The 26224-nt window shown below is 42.1% G+C and overlaps 1 protein-coding gene across 1 annotated transcript; it reads left to right on the top strand.

Annotated features, from left to right (window-relative positions):
- Positions 1-9122: 9122 nt before the first annotated feature.
- On the top strand, positions 9123-26093 carry Fnta (farnesyltransferase, CAAX box, alpha). Its single transcript, XM_051169891.1, has 9 exons — positions 9123-9357; positions 11117-11202; positions 14800-14914; positions 16453-16557; positions 18610-18736; positions 21761-21909; positions 23784-23846; positions 25090-25261; positions 25476-26093. The coding sequence occupies exons 1-9, from the start codon at positions 9158-9160 to the stop codon at positions 25590-25592; spliced, it is 1134 nt and encodes a 377-aa protein (XP_051025848.1). The 5' UTR covers positions 9123-9157; the 3' UTR covers positions 25593-26093.
- The last annotated feature ends 131 nt before the right edge of the window (positions 26094-26224 follow it).

Genomic DNA, 26224 nt, shown 5'->3' with positions numbered 1-26224 from the left:
CACTGAAATAGAGACATCTACATTCAACTTTAAGGAAATAGAGACCTGGTTTTCCTTTCCAGAGTAAAAACTTAGACAGCCGGGATGGTGGCACCCACCCATAATCTCAACCAGACTAAGGCAGCAGGATCACAAGTTTGATGTTAGATTACATGAGTCCAAACAGTCGCAGTGTTTTAAGCATACTCTATGTAAGGGTTCAATGAATACATTTCTAAGTGTCCTAACTTGTAGCTTGTTAATCTACATAGAGTGGTTGTAGGCCAAGTCAATACCTCCTACCATATGTGGCAATTTTAATTCAAAAGTAGCTTATACCTGTAATTCTAGCACTTGAGAGGCTGGGATAAGAGGATCTCCACAAGGAAAGGCCATTCAAGGCTACATGGTGAGATTCCATCTCAGCTTTAGTACTTTAATGTTCAGTATTCACACATGTGCAGTGGAAAGCATAGGTGTAGAACATTTCCTTAAATGCAGAAAACTATGCCAGAAAAATGAAAGAAATTAGAGGCAGCCAATCAACTTAAAAGTCAATTAACTACCAATTGCTAAAGGATTAACAGTTGACAAATGTTTTTTCCTTATAAAATTGTTTTTTTTTATTGTTTATTTATCCTATGTGCATTGGTGTCCTTCCTGCATGTATGTCTGTGTGAGGGTGTCTTTCCCCCTGGAATTGGAATTACAGTCGTGCACTGCAATGTCAGTGCTGGGAATTGAACTCGGGTCCTCTGGAAGAGCAGCCAATGCTCTTAATTGCTGAGCCACCTCTCTAGCTCCTCTTAAAAAAGTTTTGTACCAACCTTTTTGGCCACTGGATAAATCATAGCCCATATTTTGAGTTGTGAGTATACTCTTCTAAACACAAGTTCTCAATACTTTATCAATTGATATAATTAAATCATTTTATAAATATCTTCAGGTTCTTCTCCCTTTTATACTTTTCAAATTGGTTATATCAGTTCACTTCCAGGAGAAACTGATAATAAATGTTTAACTTATTCTCAAGTAAAAATTAATAAGTGTCATAGCCTTATTTCAATCTTTATATCTCACTATCTCATGAAAGTCACTGTTTATTTCTGCCCTATAAGCTGTAAATTTGTGTTTGGTTGTCTTCTACTTGAGAAGTACAATTAGGGCCAAACAATTAGGTTTCTTCATGGTCTCCAGCTCTTTCTTGCTTGGATGATGAGTCCAATCAGTTTTTTCTTTATGAAGCAAACATTTGCTATTATAGAATATGGCTAGCTGATGAAAACATCGGAAATGTGCGCGAGCTTTCTTTCACTATACTAACTTAAAGATTATGTTAGTTTATCTGAATTTTTTAAAGCAAAGTAAGGGACTTCTACAGGCATGCAGATACATTGGTTTGGTTTTATTTGGTTTTGCTTTTCTGAAGTTTGCAATACTGGAAAGCCAACAACATACGGCCTTGCATATTGGAGTACTTTAGTAGTAATACTTTTTTGGGGGGGGGGGGGAGACAGTGTCTCACTTTTTAGCCTTGGCTGGCCTAGCGCTCACTAAGATCTGCCTCCTAGTGCTAAGATTTAAAGGTGTGCTTCCCTACTTTTGTGTTAGACTAAGCTTGCTGAATTCCTGCTCAGAAGTCACAGTGCTTTCCCTTTCTCTGTTAAATTTCCATAATGAGGCAGCAGAATCACAACAGTATTGTCAATTCCCAAACAAGTTGTGCAATTATTATGTAATTCAAGTACAGATGAGAAAATGAGATGTGTTGAGTTTGTCTTCTTGTTTTCCTGGGGGCCTAATTGAGTATGTATTCTACAAAGATCCAGTGGTTAGGGATAATTTTCAGTGTGCTCTAAGAAGGTAACATTTTAGTATAAATGTAGAAAATGACTGTGCACAGATGCCAATCAGTGATCTGGCACTTATTTTTTATAACGGCTTACTTTTTAATAGCTTTAGTTACAATTCAAATCCACTAAAATATCACTGTAATCCCTAATCCTGGCATTTATAGATTCTGTAGTTCATAATACTTTTTACTCTGAAAAATGGTTTCCAGATTTGTTGCAGTTCTCTCATTTTCAGAGTTGGCCACCATTTATAACACCCATCTTTTGTTATGTAATGGGTAACAAAATTCAAACATGCTTAATAATTTACCTTATTTAGATTAAGAAATTCAAAATACCAAAACTGTAGGGATAGGAAGAAATTTGTTTCCCTGTGGTAACCTAAGTATATTAAACTTGAAGTCGTGTTGACTACTGCCCCACGTGTAAAGCCTTGTATTCAAGTCCAAAGTATCACTGTTACTAGTTTCATTTGACATAGCAGGGTATTACCCACCTTGCATTTCAGCCATTCTAAAGCGGGTATTATTGGTTATGTCCCCACTCTGGTGGACTGTTGAACTCATGGTTTTGTAGTTTTATCCCTTGTCATCATAATCCAGAAATGACTCCCGCTTTAGGCTCTGCATTTCTCACTTCAGCTCGTATTTAACACCATCACCCAGAGTGGTGTTCAGGCATTTCCCACCTGCTTACCGAGGTTACCAGTTACTTACTTTGTCTTGAGTCTGGCGAGTGTTTCCACTGTTTTGCTGAGGAAAATGACTTGTTAGAGACTTCAGTTAGAAATTTAAAGTCACAAAAACAAAGTTCTGAGAAACCATCAGAAGGTAGGGCTTTTTGTTTGTTTTTAATCCTACATTTTCTTTTGGTTTGTTTTGATTTTATGACTGCCAACTTGTTAATATATGAGTGTTTATATATGCATATAACATGTATATGAAAAAGTTAAGATTTGGTCAAACTATATTTTCCCATTCAAGTACAAAAAAAATGTTTTCAAGGCTGCAAAAAGTGTACAGTTGTTAACAAGTTGTAAATAAAGACTTGTATGAAAATCCAGCATAGATCTTGTCTTTTCTGCTCTTTTCTGTGGCAGACATTTAACAGCTGTCTGATTTTTACACTTGATTTCGCACTTGCTGTTGTTAGGTAGGTAGACATTAACAGTCTTGGAAGCCATTGAGGATGGGCCCGCCCGCCCTCATAATCAGCCTTAATCCACCTCCCATTTCCAGAAATGGAAGCATCACAGCTAACAACTTTCTTAAGATTTCAAAATGAAACAGGGAAAGAGGAGGTACCAGGCTTAAGGGAAAACTAGTTGCTCCCACTCAGAAGAACGATGTCTGAGTTCTGACCCTAGGTAGAAGCATGACACTGTAATCTAACCCTAAAATTGTGGAAATTTCCCCTCCCTGAAGAGTAATCTAAGCCAGGTGTGGTGGCATGCACCTCTAATCCCAGTACTCTGGAGGCAGAGGCAGAGGATCTCTGTGAGCCTGGACTACATAGTTCCAGGAAAGCCAGGGCTACATGGTGAGGCACTGTCTCAACAAGAGTTAATCCAAGTGGGCTCATCAGTCAGTTGGTCATGAGACCCACCCAGCCTAAGTATGCTGAAACACCTGAAAACATGTCACAGTGATTTGAAAAATAACATTCCCTAGTGAATAGGATGCTTCAGAGCTTAACCCCAAGTCTGTCCCTCAGAACAGTCGCTTACAGATCTTCCCTGCTAAGCCTGCTATTTACTCTGTTCCAACGATAAAGCTTTCTTTTTCCCCTGGTCTTTCTCCAGATGCAGGACAAAGGCCTAAGTATACTTACCCTGACACTAAACACTCTCGCTTTCTGTAAAGACCTTTCTCCCTACTCCCGCGTCTGCCTGCAGACATTCACTGCTGGGCCTGCTTGCTCTTTGGACCTAGCCCAAACGACATGACTTTCTTCCACTTAACCACTGCCTTCTTTACAGTCGCTGCTAAGATTGACAGCTTGCCTGCCCCATTGTTTTTCTCTCAAACTTACAAAGCAGCCTTCTAAGTCTTAAAATTCTTTGATCAGCCAAACTAAGAATACCCGAAAGGGAACACATGTTCCCTAGTAAAACTTACTTGCACCGTCTGTCAGAAGAAAGTAGATGAGGGAGTTGGAGAAGTAGCCTGACTGTTAAGAGCATGCAGGGGACCTGGACTCAGTTCCCATTACCCATGTCAGGCAAGCAATAACCACTTACAACTCCTGCTCCGCCGGACTCCCATGCCTGGGCCTCTGCTGCCACCTGCATTCAAACGCACATACACATATGTGCAAACCTAGATATTTAGGTGGGCTAGTAGTAGTTTCTGAAGTCTCTGTAATGGCGTCTCATGTAGATTAACTCTTAAGGGAGGGGGTATACCTAATCGTATAGGCATTTTAGATCATTGTGTCTCAACCAAGAACCAAAAACAGGACTTAGATTTTATTCACCTGGGCAAAAATAATAGAACAGTTCCAGGGCAATACCTCAGTCAATAAAATGCTTGCCACATACGCATGGAGTTCTGAATTTAAAAAGCTCAGTGTAGTGACATACTTACAATCCCAGTACTGGGTGGTAGAGCTAGCTCACTTCAGCCTAATCTGTGGGTTCCATACCAGTAAGAGACCTTTTCAAAAAACAGTGGATGACTCCCAAGGAACAACCACCAACATTGTTCTTGGTCTTCCACACACACATGCTCACACATGCACAGAAGAAAGCCGTGTAGCAGTGTAGATAAAACGCTTTCTCAGGAACTCAGCCTTCTTACAAGGCTCAAGAAAGGCAGCCCCTCCCTTCCATATGGCATCTTAAATCAAGGAGGGGCATCTGTGTCACATGGCATTTCTGGTTCTAAGGAGAGTGGAATTGTGATGCCTTCCCCTTCCTTGAAATGTATATGTTATGGGGGCACTGGAGGTGGGAGAGAACCAGATTCGGGGGTGAGGGCGGGGGTTGTCCATCCTCAGTAAACTTCCAGCCTACTAATATCCAAGTAGCTACATAATTCTGTCACTGGTTTTCTGTAGATCAATATCGGTTCAGTTTTCTCACTGTGGTAGTTTGTGATTTAAGCTGCTACAATGTGTGTGAACCTCTCTCTTACTTTGAACCAATATCATACTGTTTGCAGTTAATAACCCCTTTAGTAAAGTTAGTGTCTCTCTCCTCTCCTGATCTTTGGTCACAGTGAATTTACGTATGTGACTTTTTAAAAATAAATATTTATTTATTATTTATACAGTGTTCTGCCTGCATGTACATCTGCAGGCCAGAAGAGGGCGTCAGATCACATTATCGATGGTTGTGAGCCTCCATGTGGTTGCTGGGAATTGAACTCAGGACCTTTGGAAGAGCAGTCAGTGCTCTTAACCTCTGAGCCAACTCTCCAGCCCTCCTGTATGTGTTTAAAAAGAAAACAAACAAACTCATTATTTGTTAATTCTTATTACCTATGTCGGTATATGTATGTGAGAATAAAAGTGTCTGTGGAGTCCAGAAGAAGGCACAGGATCCCACAAAGCTGGAGTCAGAAAGTGTATGAGCTGTCTTACAGGTGCTAGGGACCATCAGATCCTCTGGAAAGGCAACTGCATAATTTCAACCACTGAGATATATATCCAGCCCCTGCAAGAGTTCTTATCGGTGAAAATTAAACATGGCTCCTTCCTTTTTAGAGTTATGTTAACATTGAGGTGGCACTGAAAGATAGATATATGTGGACATAGTACAGGAAAAGAGCACCTCATGCTCAAGTCTTGACAGCTGTGTATCAAAGGCTCCTCAGTTAAGAGCACCAGCTGCCCTGGCAGAGAGCCTGGGTTTGAGTACCAGGACCTACATGTCAGCTCACAACCATCTGTAGCTCAGATTCCATGCCGTGCATGTTGTACACAGCCATGCATGCAGGCAAAATACAAAGAAAGAATTTCAACACAGACAGCATCTGTGCATGGTACCAACAACAACAACAAAACCATTTTACATGGAAAGATCCCACCAAGAATGTTAAAATGGCAACAGGCACGCTTAAGACTTAAATATGCATGGCATGGCTTTTCTCCTTTCCCACTTATAAACCTGTAATTTTCTAGGACTCTAACTAGAAACCCCATTTACTGTATAAAGATATGTCTTAAGTCCCTTGTGAAAATTTAGTTATTTTCGGATTTTAGTATGTTGTAGTCCCTTCTAATGGACTACATTAGAGCCACACTATAATCTCACTTGTCAAAGATGGAAAAAAAAGGTCCTTCTTAGCAACTGAGATGTACCTTGAGAGCCACCAAAATAGTAAATATGTTGTCTTACAGTAGTGCTGTGATGAAACACCATGACCAAGGCAACTTATAAAAGGAAGCATTTAATTGAGGGCTCGCTTACAGTGTCAGTCCACGACCATCATAGCAGGAAGCATGGTGGCAGCGCTGGACCAGTAGCTTAAAGCTCGCATCTGTCTTCAAGTTGCAGGCAGAGAGAGAACACTCAAGATGTCTTAGTCAATGTCCTATTGCTATGAAGAGACACCATGACCAGCACGACTCTTAAAAAGGAGAGCATTTAATTGGGGCTGGCTTACAGTTCAGAGCTTTAGTATTCTCATGGCAGATGCAGGCAGACATGGCGTTAGAGGCCAGCTGAGACTTCTACATCCAGGCAACAGGAAGAGAGGGACACTGGGTTAGCTTGAGCCCTTGAAACCTCAAAGCCCACCCCCTCCCCCAGTGACACGCTACCTCCAACAAGGCCACACCTCTTCCTAATAATGCGACTCTCTATGAGACTTGGGGCCATTTTCATTCCAACCACCACACTGGACCTGGAGTGGAATTTTGAAACCTCAAAGCCAACTCCCTGTGACATACCTCCAACAAAGCCACACCCCCTAATCCTTCCCAAACAGCTCCACTAACTGGGGACCAAACATTCAAATATATGAGCCAATTGGGGCCATTCTCATCCAAACTAGTGATCCATGCAAGATAGTTATTGACAACCACACTGGATTAAGCCTAAAAGTTTTAAGGCCAGACCAAGAGCAGTCTGTGCCCCTGAAAGCCTCTTCATGAACAAGCTCAGGGATATACTTTTTAAAGACAAAGCCATGAAGACCATAATTAAAATCAAGGAGAGTCAGGTTAACTTCAAAACATTTATTCCGGGCCCAGGGGTCCCGCTCAAACTAAGGCACCAGCCAAGGACAATACAGGAGGTAAACTTTAAACCCCTTCCCAGATCTAGCCAATGGTCAGAACATTCTCCACAGTTGAGTGGAGAGTGGGATATGACTTTCTCACGTACTCTGGTGCCTCACATTTGACCATGTCCCCTGGAGGGGGAGACCTGGTGGCACTCAGAGGAAGGACAGCAGGTCACCAAGAAGAGACTTGATACCCTATGAGCATATACAGGGGAAGGTAATCCCCCTCAGGAACAGTCATAAGGGAGGGGAATAAGGGGAAAATGGGAGGGAGGGAAGAATGGGAGGATACAAGGGATGGAATAACCATTGAGATGTAACAAGAATAAATTAATAAACAGAAAAAAAAACATTTATTCCTAGCAGAGTGTAGTCATTATTTCAGACATAACATGTCAATTATTTTTAACCTATCTTTTCTAGTTATTTTAGTTTACTAATTATTTTGGTTATTATTTTGGTTAATACATTTGGACCGTATTTGAGGCCACAGAAATCTCCAGTGTGCCATCAAAGCAGATGTGACCATTGGTGGGCGGAGGGCAGAGGGCTGAGAATTGTCTAAGCAAACATAAAACGTAGTTAGAACAGTATAGCGTTACCTCAGTCATTTCATCACTGCTGGGACACTTAAGTGCAACTCTCCCTTAAATGCTGTGTGCCTCCTGGGTGCTGTTAGCTAAGGGTGTGGGGAAGAGGAAAAGCTCTTTGTTACAGATGTGTGCCAAACCCCATTTCAGATAAACAAAAGCTTTATTTATCCTGGAAAACACAATGGGAACTCAATCCTAGATTCCAACCTATGTAACATCTTGAGGGAATTTCTTAGAAGTTTCCCCAACAATGGGGACTCTCTACTGGCCTCTGAGGGCTCTTGCACACAAGTGATGCACATAACTCAAACACACACACTAATGAATATATAATGTTTTTAACGTTTAGAGTTGTATAGTGTAGGTTTTCAGCTTTTTTTTTTTTTTTTTTTTTTTTTTTTTTTTTTTTTTGGTTTGATTATCTTAGCAGGGTTGGATGTGGAGATTAGTAATAAAAAACTGCAGGGGTAGATATCAGCATTTCTACGTCCTGGGTTTGATCACTAGCACGGGTGGGCTGACAAACTCAGGTCAGGAAAGTTGATTTGACTGATGACACCTGTGGGCTGTTAGGAGCCAGGAAACTTCTGCTAAGATTACATACCAACCTCTGTTGGGATCCCAAAAGTGCCCAGAATTGCTCTATAAAATCTCCAAGGCCCCATTGTCACCATTCATTTATTAAAGGACAGTCGGCTTCTAAAGACATCGGGTTATTTCATTTCCACTTTGTCTCGATCAATTCTGGATGAAGAATTCCTTCTGGAATATACTCTGTGACCAAACACTCGGGTTTCTGCTCTACTGAGAGTGAACCCGGTACCTAATTGATAGTAAATATTTGCTAACTGAATGTACCTGTTCTATATAACATTTAAAAAGGAGCTCCCCTTTTCTGTAACAGACATGCGTATTACTCGCACAGAATCCAAACTTAATTTCCAAAGACAAAACTCCTGGATTAATAAAATTCTACTTTGTACAAATAGCATTGAAAAGCGTGGAAATTTGTGAAAGAATATAAAGGTTAAAGTGGAGCCCTGAGGGGGAGGGAGGTGGGAGGGTGGCCGACTGTGGACCATTTGTAATGCTTCACACTCCTCTAAGATTGTCCAAAAGAAGAGAGCCGCTGGGGGCTGGACAAGTAGTTCCGTAGTAGAGCGCATGCATAGCATGTGCAAGTCTGGGTGGCCGCTCTACCGTTGAAAAAGAAACAAAAGCCAAGAAATGAAAAGTCACCCGAAGAAGGAAACAGCAGCTAACACCTCTGATTCTCAAAAGGGACCTAAAGACCTCTGGAAAGACTTACAGTCGGGAAGGGGCCCTGGAGCCCCAGCGGCGAGTACAGTAAGTATCCTAACTTGGCCAAGCCTCCCGGCCGGGCCCTCTACCCTACGCCTCTATGGTAAGCCCCGAGGAACCGGAAGTGGGCCACGCCGGGGGCGGGGCGGGCCGTGGAGGGGGCGGGGCCTCCACCACCACCTCTGCTGCGGACAGAGGCGAGATGGCGGCTACTGAGGGGGTCGGGGAATCAGCACCAGGCGGTGAGCCGGGGCAGCCAGAGCAGCCGCCGCCCCCGCCCCCACCGCCGCCAGCGCAGCAGCCGCCGGAAGAAGAGATGGCGGCCGAGGCCGGGGAAGCGGCGGCGTCCCCTATGGACGACCGGTTTCTGAGCCTGTACTCGCCCACCTATGTCTTGTACAGGTAACGTCCTCCCGCGGGCCGCGGCGCGGCGCTGGAGGCCGGGGCTGAGGTGCGTGCCATGCCACGCCACGCCACGCCGCGGACGGGCAGACGGGGGCGCCCTCCGAGACCGGCAGGCTGCGGCGCTGCTCTTCTGAAGCGAGGGTGCGGTGACACTTCCGTGGCCCTACGGTGCTGTCCTGATGACAGTCGTGCATCATTCGAAAGGTGCACGTTTGGTAGCTTGCTACGGAATAATTTAATTTAAACGGCTAGACTTGCTATTTAGAGGCACTGTCAGAGCTTCCCGCGGCTTCTGCCGACTGGAGAGAACTTTCTTGCCTTTCCTTCACCTTTGCTACTGTGCTCGTCCCTTCTGTTCTTTCCTTTCTGTGTTTTCTAGTTCCTTGTCAAAAAGCACTTACTGTCTTCCGCAGTTCTACCTAAACCCTTTAGAGGTCTCATTTGTCGTGTTTTTATGAATGAGTGAAAGGCGTTATGCAGAGGTTTCTGCAGTTGAATTGCATCGAGTTGATTGTGGGGTGTTGGGGTTGATCTGGATGGAGCTACAATGTATTCAAATGTTAATTGCTTGTCCCCCAAGATCCTTACTGCCCTACAAGCAAATTCTCACATACCCGAAATGACTTCGTGTGAACCTTGGGTCTCAAATTATTTCTGATTGGCTAATAAAGTTGCCTACAGCCTGGGCTGGCCGGAAGATCGGTATTGTACTGTTGTGTTGAGACTGCTTCTTGGAGTGTTTGGATGCTTACAGTGTGCTACACAGGTTTTAAGCACTCATTATGTTATTCGGTCTCAAGATAGCCTTCCAAAGTTGACTGGTAGCATTACCTTCATCTTATATATGAAGAAACTGACGTCCAGGGAGGTTAAATAACTTCCTTAACATCCCGCAGGAAGTCGTAAAGCTGCTATCCCAGCATAGGCAGTTGTCAGATCCCAGAGCCGTCTCTCCCTCACACTAGGTAGGCAACTTCCCACATCGCAGGCCCTCACGCTGCCTGTTAATGACCCTGGAGCCCCCTCTCTGCTTCACAGTAGCTAATAGTGCTTAGTTTATTTTGGTGTTGAGCCATCCCACCTAGGGCTTTGTGCCTGTTTTCTACCTCTTGAGTCATATCCCCAGCCCTAAGAGTTTAAAATGTCAATTCATAGTAAAATCTCAGGTTTGTAAAAGTGCCAACTCCAGAATCTTACTAAATGAATGAGACCAGTTTTTAAGTTAAAACTTGGATACTCTCTGGAAGACCATATTTTGCCTCACCGTAAATATTAAGTTGTTGATTGGTAATTTTTTCTTTTTAAAAAATATGTAGTTTATTTTATGTGTATGCTTGTGTCTCTGGGTATATGTCTGTGCTCATGTGCCTCCAGGAACCCTTGGAGGTCAGAAAAGGGCAGCAGATTCCCTGGAACTGGAATTATAATTTTAAATCTCTGTGTGGGCGCTCAGATTGAACTCTAGCCCTCTGCAAGGACAACAAGCGCTTTTAACTGCCAAGCCACCTCCATTTTCTTTACTCATTTTCCTTAATCCAAAGGTGGTTTCTGTTTCATTTTTTTAGAAGTTTAATATGTAAAACAAAGTGGCAAGGATTGGCATGGAGGAATCCAATCATTACATTAAGATCTCAGTTTATATGAATGAATGATTGTTGCCAATTTAAAAAACAAACAAACAAAACCTCTAGAACACCAGAATTGTTTTTCTTGTAGCGAGGTTGAGTATACTCAAGGGGAACCCGTCTGTTTTCAGGGACAGGCCAGAATGGGCTGATATAGAGCCAGTGCCACAGAACGACGGCCCGAATCCAGTGGTCCAAATCATCTACAGTGAAAAGTGTAAGTCTCTGATTGTCAGGAAAAATCTCTGTAAATCAAACTTCTAACAAAGTTGAAATATACAACCACATAGCAAGAAAAGTGAGCGATGCTTATTTAATAAGACTCTGAATTACTTTTGATGAGTTTGTGTTTTCTTTGCCATTTGTCTTCCTATGTTCAGGGAATAGAGATATTCTAAGCAATGAATGCTACATTATGATACATAATAGCTATTGTATGCTTGTGCTTTTAATTTGCATTTAAAGTATAACAAATGTGTTACTGTCTTATTTAGAATAAGCTTTAGTTGCTCAAGTACCAGCATTTTAAAATATATTTTAACTATGTAGTGTTAGCCTTAGTTAAAATGTATGTATTCATGTTTTCTTTGACAAAGTAGCCTTTTCTTAAAATGAATGTGGACTGTTTTGTAAATGGGAGGTCATACAAATGTTGATTGTTCTTCTAGGAAAGAGTAAGTGGATGAAATGCTGTTTTTGGAATTTTATGTGCTTGGATGTTCTCATGTGTATATATTTTTATTCTCAGTTAATACATTTTCTAAGGTCATTCCTTTTTGCAAAAATCACTTATTTATTCATTTTCTGTTTATAAAGTAATGGTAACAAATGTTTGAAAACAAAGAACAACGTTATGAGGGTCGCTGTATATCAAGTATGAAAACGTAGTACCAAGCAGGTAACGTGTCACACTAGGACAGAAGGAAGACAGGTAGTAAGCACTGAGAATAGGTCATTGGTATATAAGAGGTCTTCGTTTATTAAAAAGCGTGTTTCAGCTTTCATCAATGGCTTGGTTCTGTTGCCTATACCTTTAGATAAAAGCATAATTATATCACAATTTCATCTTAATGAATATGAAAATAAAGATGAATTGTGTTCTGAAGCGCAAATAAATAGGCTACCTCCATGTATAAGAGAACAATATAAGAGACGTGACACTGCTAGAGCACTTGCCTGGCATGTAAAGGCCCCTGGATCTGATCCTCTGCAAAACAACAAGCACATTTGTCTCTGATCAAGAGACATTGTCAACCATCTCTCAGCTAAAAACAAGATAAGCAAAGAAAATGGTACTTAGTTCTTATTGTGTTAAAGGCATTATGAGATTAAATATAAAATACTCTTAAGGAAAAATTTTCAGAGTGTATAACTACATGAAAATGTTTTCTGAAATATCTCCATATAATATTTTTAGAAGAACTAAAAATATTTACCCTGAAATGTTTACCTCAGTAGTGATGAGAGATGTATACCACAACTTTTCAGATTTGTAAAGTTTCTTGGGGGCAGGAAGGCAAGACAGCTTCTCACTTTGTAGCTCTGGCTAAGCCTAGAACTCACTATGAAAACCAGACCTTGAATTCACAGAGATCCACCTGCCTCTGCCTCCTGAGGGCTGGGTGGAGGTGTTTTCTGAGTTGAAGTTTCTGCTTCTTAGATAACCCTAGCTTGCGTCAAAGTTGGCAAAGAAGTAGCCATCACAATAAATTAAACCAATCAAAAATTGTAAGGTAATATATCAAAGTTTAAAACTTAGGAAGTAGCAAAACTATACGTTAAGAACCAGATAGCATTATGGGAAAAGATATGTTATAGAAAGCAGGACTGATAATCAGAATTTGGTAAGGAGCTCTTAGACCACAATAAGGAGATGGTGTTTAAAAATGAACAAAATAGCGAGCAGTGGTGGCACACACCTTTAATCCCAGCACTTGGGAGGCAGAGGCAGGCGGATCTCTAAGCTCTAAGTTTGAGGCCAGCCTGGTCTACAAAGTGAGTCCAGTACAGCCAAGGGTACACACAGAGAGACCCTGTCTCAAAACCAAAAGAAAAAAAGAACAAAACAGATGAGCTGAAAAGACACAGAAAATGGAAGTTCATTGACCATTAAATAAAAAAATCTATTATTAGTGAAGAGAAAAGATACAAAATTAAAATAAGAACTTACATCAACCTATGAATAAAATGGTAAAATTAAAACTATTAAGCTCATGTCCATTGTAATAGCACATAGTAGTTTTCAGATATCTAGCATTTTTGGAAAGCAGTATGATACGGTTGTAAAAATTAAAATGTACTCAGGTCTTATAACTGAGTCCTAAAAAATCTTTTTAAAGATTTATTTATTTATTTATTGGTTTGTTCGGTTTTCAAGATGGGGTTTCTCTGTGTAGCCCTGGCTGTCCTGGAACTTACTCTTCCAACCGAGCTGGCCTTGAACTCAGGGAGATCCGGCTGCCTTTGCACCCCGGTGCTAAGATTAAAGATGTGTGCCACCAAGCCAGGCGGTGGTGGCGCGTGTCTTTGATCCCACCACTCGGGAGGCAGAGGCAGGGGGATCACTGTGAGTTCTAGGACAGCTTGGTCTATAAAGCAAGTCCAGAACAGCCAAGACTACACAGAAAGACCCTGTCTCAGGGGAAAAAAAAAAAAATGTGTGCCACCACGCCCAGTGATTTATTTTTATTTTATATAGCTGGATGTTATTGTCTGCATGTCTGTCCATGCATCACATGCATACAATGTCCAAGAAGGCCAGAAGAGGCCATAAAACCCTCTAGAACTGGAATTACAGAGGGTTGTGAGCTGCCATTTAGTGCTGGGAACCGAACCTAGGTCCTCAGTGAGGCAGCAAGTGCTCTTAACTAGTGAGCATGTCTTCAGCCCCTGAAAGCGACTCCCTAATTCCTGTTCTGAACTCATTCTAGCATATGGCATGAGGTAGATACTGAAGAGGTGGCTGAGTAGCTAAGAGCAGAGGACCTGAGTTCATTTCTCAGCACCCACACAAGGCAGCTGTAACTCCATCCCAGGGGACACTCTCTTCTGGCCTCGATGGATACCTGTGTGTACATAATCACACATAAATGAAAATAAAAATAAGTCTCTTTTAAAAAGATGGGTGCTGGGGTTAAGAAAACAGATTTCAGAGTCTGACCACCTGGCTTAATTTCTGCCGTGTTCATCTTACTGGGTCTCCATCCATGAACACATTATTTACCTCTTTGTAGTCAACACCCATTGAAAAAATATAAATGAAGACAGTAAAAACAACTGTTATGCAGATAAGTTGATTTCTTACATACATGCTAGTACAATGTTTGGCTGGTAATTATCACCAGGAATATCATTTGTTGGGATGTGCAGCAGTGTTTGAAACAGATCAAGGAAAACACCTATGTATCTTAGAGAAAAATAGATTAAAAATAAAACTTATGAACCCTATAGCCATTAAGAAGATTTAGATCACTTATAACATGAATTTACATAAGGTATTTGGGAGATTTAGTTTGGCATTAACCTACAATACTGTGGCCAGTGTGGTTAGACTTACATGTGCCTGCTGAAGTGGTACACAGTTGTAACCTCAGCACTTGGGAAGCAGGAAGGTTAGGAATTCAAAGCTATATAGCAAGTTTAAGTCCAGCCTGCTGTACACGAGACACCATTTCCACAAAATTAATAGTGTAGTAATAAAGTGGCCCAACCACCCAGGCTTTGATTGTATTTACTTCCTGCAAATACTACATTCATGTCGTGTAGCAGGTTTTCTACTGTGGTGCCCCTGATGTGCTGTGTGTTCTGTCTCCAGTTAGAGATGTTTATGATTACTTCCGAGCTGTTCTGCAGCGTGATGAGAGAAGTGAACGAGCCTTCAAGCTCACCCAGGATGCCATTGAGTTAAATGCAGCCAACTACACAGTGTGGTGAGTAATAGAACTCATTAATATTCACTACTGACAGGGCTCAGGTTTGAGGCCAAGTGACTCTTTTCTTAACTGAACCTTAATTTTCATCAAAATCATAATTCACATATTTGCCTTAAAGTCTGATGAATGAAAAATAACAGTCTCTGCCTCAGTCCTCCGTGCCACAGAGCCCCATTCCCATGTTCTTGAATTGACTTCTATGTGCCAGATAACACTGTATTGCTGTTTGTTTTTGCATCGTCGGCATAATTCTTTCTGTGAAAGATGCAGAGTCAGCTGTGCTTCTTTCTACCACAAATGAGTTATGCTCTGTGCTATTTGTGTCTCATAGTGTAATTATGTGTCCTTTAATAGATCGCTGAAATGGGGATTTTGCTTTAATTTTTTTCTAGCATGTTTATTTGTGTCTGTGTGTACAATGCACGCAGGTCTCAGGGATTGACCTCAGTGTTCAGGCCCGGTGTCGTGCTCCCTCAACCCTCTGAGCCACTTCCCCAGCCCTGGTTTTGTTTTTGAGGCAGACTCTTTTAACACAGCCCAGATTGGCTGTGACTTAGGTAGCTGAGGAAGACATGATGTTTCTGTGTCCACCTTTTAGGGGCTGAAGTGACAGGCATGTATCCAATGCCCAGTGGCATGCATTGCTAGCAGACATTCTGTCTGCTGAGCTGCATATCCAGCTACGATTGCTGGGTTTGTTTCCTGTGTACCAGTAGGTAATTCCTCTCCCAGACTCTGTAACATGTCAGTATCTCTTTACCACTGAATGCCATACTCTGTCATCTCTTCAGACCTATAAATCTTTTGTCTTTTACTAATTTTTTGTTTTTGTCCTTTGTTTTTTAAGAAAAAAACAAAGGACAAAAACAAAAAAATTGAAGGTCTCACTATTCAGACTAAGCTGCTCATGAACTCACTGAGATCTGCCTTCTGCCTGTTTTTACTTACACGCGCACACACACACACACACACACACACACACACACACACCACACACACACAACACACACACACAGTCTCCAGTGCTGGGATTAAAGGCATAAACCACCACACCCAGCTCTTTTTCTTGATTTACACTCACATCTTTACAGAGCACATCCTTGAGCAGAAGAAAACTTAGAGAAGATTATGTGGATAAAAGTGCTTCAGATGGGGCTGCAGAGATGGCTCCGTGGTTAAGAGCGCAAGTAACCTTGGTTATCCTGGAATTCATTCTGTAGACCAGGCTGGCCTAGAACTCAGAGATCCACCTGCTTCCCAAGTGCTGGGATTACAGGTGTGCACCACCACCGCCCAGCTTCTATTTTGTATTTGTTATATGCTTCTCTGTTTGTAGATGACATTCTTGATTCTTCCAGTTCTAGATATAACTTGGACTGGTACAAGCTTCTGTACTGCTAAATTACTGGCTGTATAAAATAAGTACCAAGTTGTTGTCTATATATTGTATTATTGCCTCATGGCTTTATTTGACATTCTCGTTAGGCAGCATGTGTGGAGTAATGACACTTTGGATGTTTGGTGTTTTGCTGTAGGCATTTTCGGAGAGTTCTCTTGAGGTCGCTTCAAAAGGATCTACAACAGGAAATGGACTACATCACTGCAATAATTGAGGAGCAGCCCAAAAACTACCAAGTTTGGTAAGAGGAAAGCAAGAAGGAAATGTGTCGCTCTGCTAATAGCATTTGACACTGGAACTGAGAATTCTTTATCGCTCAAGTGCTTTACATTCCTGTTACCTCCCTCACAGGATTGTAAATTTGGATTTTGGGAGCAGCACTGCTAGAGTGGGAAAAATCTGAACATGATTTTCTAATCAGTGTAAAATAACTTTGTGATATTTGATACTTTTTTATTTCACTAAAAATGTTTATTGGTCTTGTGGATACAGAGAAACTAGAAATAGTATAAAGCTGTGAGTGAATAGCAAACCAGTTATCTTTATGGAGCGTTGTGGAAACATGGTGGAAGGGCCTTTCATTTTGTAGCGGAGATGGCTTGGGTTATAATGTAGGGATTTTTATGGTGGAGAGAGCAGAAGCGGAAGAGGAGAAATGCTTGAGTGGGGCACAGGATGGTAACCTGAGTAGCAGGCGTGCCTGCCACTCTTGCTGTGTGCCGTGGTGGTCAGTGAGCGGTGGGGCAGGAGGGGAGAAAAAAAGGAAAGCCACGTGGGCAAGAAGCATCCTGAGCAGCGGAATGGAAGTGCCCTGCACTCAGGATGCGCATATGCACTTCAGGAGCCTTGAGATACAGCCAAGGTATGATCATAAAAGGCCTTGTGGACATTGATAGAGATTTGGGCTGACCATAGATAGCACAGCAGTTCTCAGTTTGTGGGCTGCAACCCCTCACAAGGGTCAACAAAACCCATTGGAAATTCCAGATACTTACATTACAGTTCATACCAGTAGTAAAACTACAGTCATGAGGTAGCAATGAAAATAATTTTATGGTTGGGGTCACCGCAACATGAGGAGCTATATTAAAGGGTGGCAGCGTTAGGAAAGTTGAGAACCACTGCTGTAGATGCTGTCGTTAACACCTGTCACCTAGTGTTAGGAGAACTAGAACACAGACCCAGCCAAGGCAGCTGCTGAGCCGCTCTGCAGTGTTTACTTTTCACATTTCCCACACCCGTGGCTTTCATTCTCACATAGGACAGCAGTACAGATCCTGGATCCTAACTAGCTGACCTTTTATTAAACTCTCACTGTGAAACTATGCTGTGAACTATTCCTCCCTCTTTAAAACTCTTTAGTCACAAAATATCAGGATAAGATTATATTGTTTTGTTCTGAGAAGCCAGCTTCATAAAACTTACCAGACATCTGGGAAAAGAAAATGTTAGTACTGTATTCAGTGTCTTGGGATGTCTTAATAATAGTTTAGAAATCCTCCTCCTAGGACTTGCTTATTGATAGTATCTTGCCTTCTTAGTACCATATGAGATGACGCTTTAAATTTTTTATCCATGTAGGGTGGGTTATTAATTGAACATTAAATTCTCCTTTTTGTGTCATTCCTGATCATTAGTATAAAAACACTGTAATGGTGGATTTTTTTAAAAGGTCTACATACCATTCAATTTACAGTTTGTAAGTCAGAGGTCTTTGTAGACTGTTCACAAGTATGTGTTACCCCAGTGTTTTTAGTTTTTTCCTGGTCATGTAGAGATGGAACCCAGAGTCGCACGTACTAGGCAAATGCTCTGTCACTGAGCTAACTCCCAAGCCTCAGTGTGTGTAACTTTTTAGAGTAAGAAAAATTGTGAAAATGGAACCCAGTATAAAACACAAGTATTTTCCTAACATAGAAATTTGTCTTGTGACAAAGTTAAACTTTGTCCTAGTTACATGTTTTCTAGGGCAGAAGTAAGTGAGCTCTGCTTATAGACTGGCAGAATGATAAATTGCTTACTTATATGGGGACACTTTGGCCATAGTGATAACTGACTGGTTTGAGTTAGAAACCCGTTAGACTGGCTGGACTAGTATCACATCCCTTATTCATCTGTGGAAAGATCCCTGTACCTGCAAGTCCTGCTGGGGAGAAGCCATCTGTAGCTGTTAACCTCTTCCTGGCAGTTTTGAGAATTGCAGTGACTTTGTGTCTCCTCAGTGTCCCTTCACACCACCTAGTGGCTAATGTTGGTTCTAGATTAACCTGAGCTTTCTCTTCTCTTTGGACAGGCACCATAGGAGAGTGTTAGTGGAGTGGCTGAAAGACCCTTCCCAAGAGCTTGAGTTCATTGCTGAGATTCTTAGTCAGGATGCAAAGAACTACCATGCCTGGCAGCATCGACAGTGGGTCATCCAGGTATCGCCTTTCTTAAAAGCCCGAGTGTGCATCTGAACAGAGCACTTATAGTTAAAAACGGTGTGAAGACGCTTGAAACCTGACATTCTTTTTATGTGGTTACCTTTTATAATCTCTTTAGATATGTTGACGAATAGTTTCATATTAAAGAAAGTAATAGTAAATTTTAAAGAAATTTTTGATTAAATTTACAGCATGTCATTTTTTTTTGGTTGGTTAGTTGGTTTTGTTCTGTTTGTTTGTGACAGGGTCTCACTATGTATCCCTGGTTGGCCTGGAACTCACTCTGTAGACCAAACTAGCTTTGAACTCAGACCTACCTGCCTCTGCCTCCTGAGTGCTGGAATTGGAGGTGTGTACCCCCACACTATCACAGTTAAATTTTTTTTAAGATTTATTTATTTATTATGTATACAGTATTCTGCCTGCATGTATACCTGCAGGCCAGAAGAGGGCATCAGATCACATTATAGATGGTTGTGAGTCACCATGTGGTTGCTGGGAATTGAACTCAGGACCTCTGGAAGAGCAGCCAGTGCTCTTAACCTCTGAGCCATCTCTCCAGCCCTAAATTTTTTTTATTTAAAAATTTAAACTTCTTCATATTTCATTAAAGGGGATACATCTTCTGAAGCTATTTGGTATTTGTACTTTTTTATTCTAAAAAGTCATTTTTGGGTAAATGAATTTCATGTTGACCAAGTTTTCCTTGAATGTGCTATGTAGCTCAAGGTAATCTTGACTTTCTGACTTTCCCGCTAGGGTTCCAGGAATCCAGTGCTAGGCAGTCTGCCAGCTGAGCTATACCCCAAAGCCTAGCATTTTTGTTTTTGTTGAAAGCTGTAATAATCAGCTGGGCATGACAGTTCTGTCCTTCTTATCTCAGCACTCAACAAGGCAGAGGCAGGCAGATGTCTGAGTTGGCGACCAGGCTGCTCTCCATAGCAAACTTCAGTCCAGCCAGGGTGACAGGGCATGGCTAGCGTGGCCCTGTGTCAACAACAAAAGCAAACCGAGAACTGTGTGTCACACACAGATAGACAGTCATGCCTGTCTACTCACAGCAACTTAATAGAGTGTTACCCGTGACTTTGCAAAGCTACTTCATGCAGTATGTTTTTTACTGGATTGTCAGGTTCTGAATGACGGAAGAGTCCAAGAGACCCTTAAGTTATAGCGTAGCTTTTAAGTTCCTATAACTAAAGTACTAAAGTTTCTCCTATTTTAACATTCGATGCATGGTTTCATGTTTCCAACCCAAACTTTAGAAAGTAAGATTAGTTTCAGGGCTAGAGAGATGGCTCAGAGGTTAAGAGCTCTGGCTGTTCTTCCGAAGGTCCTGAGTTCAATTCCCAGCAACCACATGGTGGCTCATAGCCATTTATAATGAGATCTGTTGCCTTCTTCTGATAGGCAGGCCCACATGCAGGCAGGATATTGTATATATAATAAATTAGTAAATCTTTTCTTTTAAAGGTAAGATTATTTTCAACTATAATAAGTGACAAAATCTGTACATTTTACATAGTAAATAAAATGGAAATAGATACTATGTCTTCTCGGGAATTGGGGCACACACCTGTAATCCTAGCACATGGGAGTAGGGGCATGAGGATCAAGAATTGAAGGACAGACTGACAAGGAAAAGAAAGGAAGAATATGTCTTCAGTTTGAAAGTGAGACATATGCATCCTTAAAATCATATAAGATGGGGCTGGAGAGATGGCTCAGTAGTTAAAAGCACTTGCTATTCCTTGCAGAGGACCTGAGTTTGATTCCTAGCTCCTACATGGCAGTTCACAACTGTCTATAACTCCAGGCCCAGGGGATCTTATGCTCTCTTCTGGCCTACATGCACAGGGTACAGACAGGCATGCAGGCAAAACATTCATACACATGAGAATAAAAATTAAGGAAAAAATATTTAAAGAATTCTGTAAGCCAGTGTTTCCCAAGCAGCGGTGCTAGGATGGTTGCAGCATTTTGGCGGGCTAGCTGTTTATGGCCCACACAGACAGTGCGCACCTTCACTAGCACAGAACTCTTCACCAAAATGCTCTCTTGTTTTATTATATTTTCACTGTGACTTTTAAAATCAGGAGCCAGCTAGAAATTTTGTTTGTTTGTTTTTTGTTTTTTGAGACAGGGTTTCTCTGTGTAGCCTTGGCCATCCTGGACTCACTTTGTAGACCAGGCTGGCCTCAAACTCACAGCGATCCACCTGCCTCTGCCTCCCGAGTGCTGGGATTAAAGGTGTGCGCCACCACACCTGGCTAAGCTAGAAATTTTTAATCTTAGTAGCATCAAATAACCTAGCCATAAAGTAAAACTTCACATTTAAATGCAATTGTGTGTATCTCTCTATGTTTATTTTAAGGTACATTTATCATGCATTTACTTTTAAATTTTTAACTCACTTATTTTGTTTTGTTTTTGAGACAAGGTTTCAAGCCCAAGGTAGCCCTGAATTCTTGGTCCCTCCTACCTTAGCCTCAAGGCTGGGATATTAGTGTGTGCTGCCACTCCTGCCTGTGCCCACATGCATGATGTTGCTCTTTAGCTAATGTTACATAGTAATACAAAGTTACATTTGTTTGTGTGCTTGTGAAGTTACTCACCTCTTACCAGTGAGTCTGCTTACTGCTGGGTTTTGGTTTTTTCCTTCTACATTTTCTTTGATGGCTTGTTTGTCTACTTTGTGTCTCCGTGAGATCTGTGCTCAATTTCTTTTTCTTTGTTTTTTCTTTTTTTTTTTTTTTTAAGATGGTGTCTTATGTAACCCAGCTGGCTTTGAACATAGGTAGCTGAGATGGCCTTGAATTTCTAATCCTTCTGCCTCCACCCCTGAATGCTGGGATCACAGGCTGCTCTTCAGCATAAGCCCCTTGTCTTCAGTTCTCCCTTCTAAGTTCTGCTGACATTTTGCTTGGTTTTTGTCTGTTTATCTTATTGTTGTTATTGTTATAAACAATAGAGCATTTCTAACTCAATTATTTTTTTTATTTTATTTTTTTTAATTTTTAGGAGTTTCGACTGTGGGATAATGAGCTGCAGTACGTAGATGAGCTTCTTAAAGAAGACGTGAGGAATAACTCTGTCTGGAACCAAAGACACTTCGTCATCTCTAACACCACTGGCTACAGTGACCGTGCTGTGCTGGAGAGAGAAGTCCAGTTAGTGTCGTGTTCTGCTCATTCCCTCATTAAATATTTGCCTGCCTGCCAGGCTTCAGGCGCTCAGATGCAGCAAAATCAACACTTCCCAGCTCCTGTCCATAGAGGACTCACATGGGGCAAGGATAGCTTTGACGTGATACAACTGTGTTGCCCTCCCTTACATTCCTTGTCACGTTGTTGCCTCTAGAGATTGTGAAGAAATCCAACTTCATGATGCCAGGAAGTTTGGTTTGGATCTATTTTCATTCGGTTCATTTGCATTTTAGATAGCCATTCCCAAATGCCATGTTATTCCCAGGTCGGGTTTTTGGCTGGAGAAGTGTGAAGCAACACTGTCCAGGAACTGACTGTAGGTGTTGAGTTACACTCCTTGCTTTAAACAAAGACGGCTCTAGACATCGCCACATGTATATCACACATACATGCACACTCACACTTTCACTCTCTTTACACACACACACACACACACACACACACACACACACACACAGGTGTTGCTATATGTAAGGCTGTAAGAAGTGGAAAACGTTAAGTTGACATGAGCTTTATGTGATAAACATTAGTAGTCTCTACCCTTGTAGCCTTATTTGCTCGTTTTGTTTCAGTGTCTATTTCACACTTTCAGCATGCATAGTTGGCTTTTTTTTTTTAAGATTTATTTATTTTATTGTATGTATATGAGTGTTTTGCTCCAATGTATGTCTGTGCCTGGTGCCCACGAGGTCAGAAGTGGTCATCGGACCCTTGGAGCTGCAGTTAGGGAAGGTGGTGAGTCACTGTGGGTGCTGGCCCCTTCTGCAAGAGCCGCAGTGCTCTTAGCCTCTGAGCCTGCTTTCACCAACCCATTTTTAGTACAGGTTCTTGCTTTGTAGCCCAGGCTCTCAGGAAGAGTAGGAAGCACTCTTGACCACCATCTCTCCAGCCCTTCATGTCCCTTAAAAAACACACAGGCAGGCAAGCCTGAAGCGTGCAGAGACGCCCGGTATAATGCTGCTGTGTGCAGAACCCGTCCGTGTAAGGCAACGGATCCACGGCCTTTGTTCCATGCTGTCTTACACAGGTCTAGTCATTGGAGCCACAGTTTCACTTCTAAAGTATGACCAGAAGGGTGCAGGCTTGAGGGAAAAATGTGTGTTCATGGAGCCTGGCTTGGGTCAATACCGTTAACACCTTCGCTGGGATCAAGGAAAGGAAAGGAGGGGAGGGGAGGAGAGGGAGAAAAGAAAAGAAAAAGAGAAAAAAGAAAAGTGTATGTGTGTGGGGGTGGGGCGGGGTTCGTCTTTCGAGACAGTTCAGTAGGTAAAGGCACTTACCACCAAATTTGACAGCCTGAATTCAGTCCTCCAAATTTACTTGGTGAAAGGAACAGACTCCTAGAAGTTGTCCTCTTATCTCCACACAAATACACAGTTAAAATAAAATAGTAAAGAACCGCCTTCGCAGACTCTTAAAAAAAAAAAAACAAACAAAAAAAAACACACAGGCAGACTTGAGTCTCTGTGTGTGAGCGTCTCGTCTGCATGTAGCCTTTGAATCAGATGTATGCAGTGCGTGAAGCAGGTGGAAGTTACTGGAGTTACAGGTGGCTGCGACCTCCCCTTTGGGTGCTGGGAATTTGGAAGAACAGCCAGTGCTCTTAACTGCTGAGCCATCTCTCCAGCCACATTTCTTTTTTAGTGGGGAGCATGGTCTTGGGACAAGTTGACAAGTGCACATTTAAGGACTATAGACAGGCAGAAGTGAGCGCCTGACACGAGGGAAAGGAGAAAGGACATGTCAGGCTCTATCCCAGGGTTGCTAAACCGCATCCACTTGATCTGTTTTTGTTTTTGTTTTTTTTGTTGCTGTTGTTTTTTGTTTTTTTCTTATAGGTATACTCTGGAAATGATCAAGTTAGTACCACATAATGAAAGTGCGTGGAACTACCTGAAAGGGTAAGAGATAGTTTTCACTGGTTTTTCATAAGACAACCACCAGGCTCCTGCTAGTGACCTCATGGAGCCTGCCAGGTTCTGAAAGGGTCTAAAAGAATGCTAAGGCCTCTTGTGTGTTGGTACAGCTAATATAAAAGCAAAGCATGGCTATGGTGATCCCCAGGCACCAGGTCTTCTCTTTCCCCTTTTAGACAACATGCAGGAATCGCTGGTGCACTCTACTAGTGTGTATAGCTCCTCCAGGGCTGAAGTCTCCAGTGTTTGTGTCACGTCCGTGTTCATTCTTGTGGGCTCAGTACAGCAGGGTACAGTGAAGTTGACACACAGGCCGCCCAGATAGGCAGCCAACCTTTCTGCTGTCACTGCTGCTTCCAATGACAGTCTTACTCTTAAAATATAAGAGTTTCCCAGGTCTGGCCCTCCACATAGCCAAGCTCCCCCACCCAGAGAGCATAGGGTGGGGCCCAGTCACTTGGCGGTACACCAGGACATATAAATGCCCAAATAGCTGAAGGTGTGAAGAGCCCCCTCAGACAGAAATAGGACATCTCTCCTGCTCGTCTCTTCTCTGTAACTTTAAGAAGAGTACTTTTCTGCTCTAATAATGTGTGCCATTGCAGTTTGAGTTATAAATGATTGCTCTAAAACCTTTTTCTTTAAGTGATCTTATATATATACCCACATGTTCTTAGATGATGAAGCTGACGCTGACTTAAACTTCTTTTTCTCTGCTTCCACTTACAGTGCACCACACACCTACCTGGTCATGTGCTGGGCATTGAACCCAGTGCATGCTAGGCAAGCACTCTGCCAACTGAGCCAAAGCTCCAGTGCAACTTCAGTGGGTTTTTTGTTTTGTTTTGTTTTGTTTTAAGTTATTTATTTTGTATGCAGTGCTCTGTCTGCATGTATGCCTGCAGGCCAGAAGAGGGCATCAGATCACGTTATAGATGGTTGTGAGCCATCATGTGGTTGCTGGGATTTGAACTCAAGACCTCTGGAAGAGCAGTCAGTGCTCTTAACCTCTGAATCATCTCTCCAGCCCAGTGTATTTTAAATTAATTTTATATTCAACTTTAAACCATTATTAATAAGGTTCACGCAGTTTAAAATACTTCATTTTTTCTTTTCCAGGCTCAGTTTTCATAACAAGTCTTGCCTTGGTGGTGTCTCATGCTTACTTCCCCCTGATCTTTCTCCGTTTGTGTGTGCACTCTGAGAATGGCGTTTTGTTTTGTCTTAGGATCTTGCAGGATCGTGGACTTTCCAGATACCCTAATCTGTTAAATCAATTGCTTGATTTACAACCAAGTCACAGCTCCCCCTACCTAATCGCCTTTCTTGTGGATATCTATGAAGACATGCTAGAAAACCAATGCGACAACAAGGAGGACATTCTTAATAAAGCGTTAGAGGTGAGTTAGTGCGCATCGTGTCCTAGACTTGGCTCTGCCCATTGCCGCTGCTCCTGCTGCCACTTCTCACACAGCTCCCAGGGTGCCCTAGTTGGGGCTGCAGTGTCAGTGATACAGCTGCTCTGTGGTAGCTCCTCGGTATGTGACCTGCACTAAATTGCCATGTGCTCTTGACATTGCACTAAACATTACTTTAATACATTTTTATTTTCAGTTATGTGAGATCCTAGCTAAAGAAAAGGACACTATAAGAAAGGAATATTGGAGATACATTGGAAGATCCCTTCAGAGTAAACACAGCAGAGAAAGTGACACACCAGCAAATGTATAGCAGTGAGAGTGTGCAGAAGAAGTGGACGACGCTTTCCTCTCTAAGGGCCTCTGATGCGGACTGTGAAGTAAAGCGGTCATCCCCTGCCTGTGCGCTGCAGTTGTTGTCCAGGTGCTGCTCTTTAACAGGAACTAAGCACGACACTCGTGTGTGCTGACGCTGTTCACACTAGCTCTAAGGAAGTGGTTGTTCTAAAGCAAAGTCATTGGAGGGGAGGGTGAAGAAGAACTTCCCACAAAGGAACTACTGCTTTTGTAGTCTTACCAACATTTAATCCAATCCCGTAGAATCAACTCCTGAGAGGTGTATGTGCAAGGCTATGTGCTGATAGTGACTATGGTAACTATGTTATTGATTTGCAGTAACGAATCTTGGTGCATTAAACAGGGACTGCAACTGTTGATTAGAGCTGCTGTGCCACACTTGCAGTATCTTGCTATCACTGTAACCAACTAATGCCAAAAGAAAGGTTTTATAATAAATCATTATCTATAATCAATACCATAGTGTTTGGGTTTTGACTGTATACAAGGGACAACCAATTATGGAGTCAATGCTCGGGAGGCTGAGACAAGGATGCTGCAAGCTTGAGGCAGCCTGGACAACACGCAGAGGTTCAGGACAGTTCAGAA

The sequence above is a fragment of the Acomys russatus genome, chromosome 27 (assembly GCF_903995435.1).
Source record: "Acomys russatus chromosome 27, mAcoRus1.1, whole genome shotgun sequence".
NCBI lineage: Eukaryota > Metazoa > Chordata > Mammalia > Rodentia > Muridae > Acomys > Acomys russatus.
The sequence above is the reverse complement of the archived record's forward strand: the minus strand, read 5'-3'. Positions and strand labels throughout refer to the sequence as shown.

Coding starts and splice junctions, on each gene's coding strand:
- Fnta (XM_051169891.1), top strand. CDS start 9,158: ATGGCGGCTACTGAGGGGGTCGGGGAATCAGCACCAGGCGGTGAGCCG. Junction 14,915..16,452: donor GCAGCCAACTACACAGTGTG/GTGAGTAATAGA, acceptor GTTTTGCTGTAG/GCATTTTCGGAGAGTTCTCT. Junction 18,737..21,760: donor ATCGACAGTGGGTCATCCAG/GTATCGCCTTTC, acceptor TTTAATTTTTAG/GAGTTTCGACTGTGGGATAA.